This window comes from Berghia stephanieae, chromosome 4 (genome assembly GCF_034508935.2).
Source record: "Berghia stephanieae isolate SIO BIC M18660-M18661 chromosome 4, UCSD_Bste_1.3, whole genome shotgun sequence".
NCBI classification, from domain to species: domain Eukaryota; kingdom Metazoa; phylum Mollusca; class Gastropoda; order Nudibranchia; family Aeolidiidae; genus Berghia; species Berghia stephanieae.
In genome coordinates, this window is record NC_088363.1 from 61,132,159 (window position 1) to 61,137,434 (window position 5,276).

Consider the following 5,276-nt stretch of genomic DNA (forward strand, 5'->3'; position numbering starts at 1 on the left):
TATGGGTAAATTGATTAGTAAACAAAGACTAAATTAATAATTTCATACATTTGGGTCGAAGAAAATTAGAGAAACTTGTGCTTTATTTTGTGTGTGTATGTGTGTATGTGTGTGTGTGTGTGTGCGTATGTATGTGCGTATGTATGTGCGTATGTATGTAGGTGTGTAAGTGCGTGTACTAGTGTGTAAATGTGAGATTATCAACGAGATAGTTCTGACGTTAATTTGGTGAATAATATTGTGCTCTTCGTCTAAGATCGCGACTTGTAAGATCAAGGGTATCTATTGAAGACTAACTAATGTTTTTTTAAAGTAAACTTATCTATCTAAGATCAAGAGTATGGAGAGAAAATGTACTTACAGTAATCCGTCATGAAACGCCTCTTAAAAGCCTCTATACCCGTGTCACCTTACTGTGGAACGAGCTTAAGTCTCAATGGGATATTAGATTTAGGCGACCATGCGTTGTTATTTTTCAAACCTGTTGCTAGGCTCTCTTGTATTGACAACGCCTCTCAGTCGTCATATGAATGCTACTCACCATGGTTATATAAACCCATGGCAGGCAGCAAATCGTCACTTGCAATTCTTTGCACAATGCAGGGTTGATTGTATGAAAAACGTTCGGGGCCAGCAAGGCATAGTGCAGGTTACTGTACTGTGACAAAATCATTGCATAGAGAGGGCAAATTTATGCTATATCAGTCCGATCTAAAAGAGATCAATAAAACTCATAGAACGGACAAGGCAGATATGTTATTTTGCATATGTGTTATACTAGCCGGTTCGGTAACAAAATAAATATAACACAGAGAGAAGACCAAAACTGTGATATAAAAATATTAAATGCTGGTCAGTTCGGTGACAAATTAAAAAGTGACCTATGTCGTAGTATCACATCTCCATTAAAGGGTGTGATAATATAAAGGTGCCCGTTAAAAATTGATTCTGTCAAATCTCTATCCCGATCCAAAAGGATAGAGCAAAGTTTAGGACGCAAAATAAATTTGAGAAGCACGGTTGCTCTCAATATTTGTTGGGCCGTGTTCGGTACATAGTGAAGAAGTATCCACGCTACACACCTTCTTCACGAATAGTCAGAACAACGCTGTCACAAGACAACAGAAGAGCAAACATGAGACCACAACAAGACAAGATTTGTTTGTGTGTATTGTAATGTCTTTACATGTTGCTGAATAGGTACGTTTTGAATGTCAAAACCTTTCATTTTAATTTTGACATTTTCATATTTTCAAATAAAGTTATAATTTAATTAAATCAGCAGATTTGTTTAATAATTTAAAGCTATACTTCTGTGGGGACCGTTTGTAATAGCATTAGTCCGGTTGTGGTTGGAAATGTATTTATATTTGATGTCATAAAACCAGTGACAACCTGCTGTTTCAAAATATTGTCTAGGCCCATTAGGTGGGTTCGGATGTCAGACTTGCATATACGTGCACATCGCCTTTAGGCTAAGTGATGATGAGCTGTGGTGATAAAGTTAGAAACAAGAACGAAAATAACACTTTATATAAAGAACAAAGTACCAAAGCACAGACCGTTTTGGGCTCAAAACCCGTCCTCGGCCAATAACTAAAACAATACCCCCCCCCCCCACCTTATTAAGAAAAAAATCCAGACAGACGGCAGAGAAGTGTTTGGAACATTTTGTTTATCAGTAAAAGGATCTTCAAATCTAGTAAAAAGCTGTGCAAGTGCCATAAATTGCTGCTTCTTTCCTGTTATAATAATGCCCGCGCTCTTAGGCGCACTACGCCAAGAGGCAGCGTTAAAAAATAATTCAATGTTGTGCAACAGTTTAGGAAAACCCGGTCAAAGTCGCATGAAGTGAAACAGGGATACAGGGGGAACAAGGAACCACGAGGCCGAAATATTGAAAATATGTCTGTCGTCTATTTTTCCAACTCAAACGCATTTTTTGAGCCCACATAATATGTTATGTTTCCTCAGCTTGGCTTCTACAAAACGCCATATCGATGGTTCTAATAAAGATATCAAGTTGAATACTCATCAATACTCAAGCCTCATGAAGTAAAAATATCTCCTGATTTTCGTTGATTGGTTTCGTTGGTTTTCCTGAGAGACAATTTTTTATTTGTGCATCTTTTATTTGATTTCTATTGATTTTTCAAAAGACGAAGTGTTTAAAGAGAGAACAGAAACTGAGTATGTTGATTGACAGCATCAAGAATTGAAAAGACAGACAATGTAAGAGCTGCTGAAGAAAGCCATGGGAAGGCCAGCCGGAGAAGACTTGTAAGTGCATTCTGCATCCCCGACAATCCCTTGAAAGGAACAGAATCATGTAAGTAGGTAAAATAGTGAAATCTGTGTAGATTTTTTTCCCCGTAAAAACTTAGGTATCCTTAGAATTTTCAATTCTGCGGCTATGTGATCCTATGGTATGACACTTGCTTTCGGATCGGAAGGTCCTGGGTTCGAGCCTCGCTCGGCGCATGTTTGAGTCCTTGGAAAAGGCTCTATATTCAAAATATCTCACCGTACTCATGTGTAAAATGAGTAACTGGTTGTTGACAGCCTTGTCTCTGTCGGAAAACAAATGTAATATCGCCTAACACGTGTTTTGTTGGTCAGGGACGATTTTTAAAGCGCTTTGAGCACGTTTATAGAACGTTGGTCTCTATAAAAGCCCACCCTTTTTTTAAAAAAACGTCTTCAAGTTTAATTTAAAAAATAATAATTTTTGCATCGTCTCATGGGTTAAAGTGTCTTCGCTTAGAGCAAGTGATAATAATAATTAATAACAATCACGAATCAATATATATATATATATATATATATATATATATATATATATATATATATTTTATATATATATATAATATGTGTAAATTTCACAACATCTGTATTGATCTATTTCAGTTCAGTGTCATACTTGGGCGTTTTTGTAATTACAGCAGATGGCAACTTTAATTATGCTGAGATAATATAAAACCATAAAAATATGGGGCGCCGACACTGTGAGAAAACATGTATTGAGTTATTTAAAATCCGGAGAAAGTTAGGAGGGATTTGAAATAGATCACTACACTATCTGTCCGTTTATTTACCTTCATTCTCTTTCCCATGTCTTTCATCTTCCTTAGAACGATGAGGCTAATTAGATTGTTGACGATAATGAGAGTGGTAACAACGAAGGCGACGATAAGTTTGATAGTCTTGATGGCCGTCCGATGGTCTTCATCTGATTTCCCGTTGAGTAGGTAAGAGGAATCGTTTGTGGTTATTATGTTGCTGTCGTTAGTCAATTTACCATTTTGTTCAGGAAACCCTAGCAAAGTGGTAAATTGGATACTTATCCCATTGGTTACGTTGTCTGGGTTAGCAGTTGTTGACATTTTTGTAGCGGTTGAACGAAATGTTTAACTGGATTTAAAGAAAGAAAATAATGTATATTAGGGCATACAAATATATGAGTAAATCGATGCAAATGAATCAATTATTAAATTCTAAGAAATTCGAATAGCTCAACAAATAAATCACATAATATTTGGATGTTTGAATGAACGAAAACCATTTGAATGAATCTCAATACGGTGCTTATTATCATTTCCAATTTTTAAAAAGATGGATTTTATGGGCTTTATAATTATGTTTCCTGGCTAAGTTGAGTTTTTGTTTTATTAAACCCCTTTGACCATCTGCCAGTATTTTTAGGGGGGGAGGGGAAGATTGCTGGGTTAATTGGATCCGTTAGACGTTACTTTTTGATGGATAATCGTCTTATCCAAATACTGACTAATATATGTTAATGACTATTTAGACTCAGAGTTTATAAATAATATTGCTCTGAAGGATTATTTTATAATAACTGATCAATAATAACCAGGCAAGTTTGTTTTAACTGAATGTGTATTATTTACAATCTGGCTTTTAAAAAATATTGTGCCAGTTTAATGAGCGGTTTTAAAGATTAAGACTAAATGTTATGTTGGAAGTAGGGGTGTGTGTATTGTGTTTGTGTGTGTGTGTGTGGGGGGGGGGGTGGAGTCGTGGGGTTTTGTTAAAGTTTTATACACACCCTGTCAGTTCAATCAATTTTGAGGGTAATGATAAAAAGGGGCCTGATACTAAGCTCATTATGGTTTTAGATTGTGTCATTATTAAAACTATACCTCTCTGCTTATTTTCTATTACTTACTTTTGATTTATTTTTTTGCTCATTTCTTTCATTACGCCAGTAATCATGTCTTTATAACAAGAAGCGTGTGGGATTTTGTAATGCATATGATATACTATATGTAAAATGTGTCTTTTCTAAATTTTGCCTAAGTAATGATAAGAAGGCTATCTCTATTGATGGAATTATTTTTTTAAGTATTTTATATCAGATAGTTTTATTGACTTTAAAGCGAAATCAAGAGGCAATCATTTTTTCAGAGTTTATTCGAATTGGCTATTGTGACCAAAACGTTAATACAGAAAAACGTAATCAAATGAGTTCACAAGACACATCAGATTTTACGAAGTAACTAAGTCCAGGATTCATTTTTTGGTGCTAATCAACACGATTAATGTAATCTCGTCTTCAATGAACCCCTGATAAAATTTATGAGACCTGACACAACGGTTTTAACAACCGTGTGGTATCTAAGGTCCAGGTCCATTGTGTTTTCACTGTAAAAAGTGCTTAGTACTCTCTGAATAAGTTGTACATTTACATATTATATTATACCCAGCTATCTATTCACACATTGGTATCTGAATTTCAAATTTTCATTTGATAGCAGCAGTTAAATAAATCAATTGAATATAATAATGAAATATGGTAATTATAGGTATTGTTCATCGTTTGCTCCATATGAATTTCATTCTATGATTTCATGTGAGATGATATTGCTTTCTATCGCTTTAACCAAGAGAAAATGCTGTGGACTGCCATATTTATTCCAACTGAATCACAAACTTTTTTTCAGATGTAAATAGCATGACAACATGCATTTCTGCATTCCTTGACATATTGTTCTGGACTTTCCACCAATCTGCAATTAAGCATTTAATACGAATATGTTCTATTATTGCTCATGTCTACATATCACATATTATAATCTTGTCAGTAAGGTTTCACATTATCTTATATTTTATTTTTGTATCATCTATCCGTTATTTTCGACTTAATAATTTACTCAATATTAGATTCTTCTTTTACTTACGAATTAATTTCTATTAGTAATACTTTTCTTTACATTCTGTCACGTAGCCATTTATTATAAACTTGATTGGTCTACATT

The 5,276-nt window shown here is 34.6% G+C and overlaps 1 protein-coding gene across 1 annotated transcript in view; it reads right to left on the minus strand.

Moving 5' to 3' along the window:
* The window catches only part of LOC144970954 (5-hydroxytryptamine receptor 1-like), a 23,218-nt gene extending 19,815 nt beyond the window's left edge, over positions 1-3,403 (minus strand). Inside the window, exon 1 of the mRNA XM_078911168.1 lies at positions 3,096-3,403. Coding sequence (XP_078767294.1) covers positions 3,096-3,383 — 288 coding nt within the window. The 5' untranslated portion in view covers positions 3,384-3,403. The remainder of the gene's footprint in view (positions 1-3,095) is intronic.
* Positions 3,404-5,276: the final 1,873 nt, after the last annotated feature.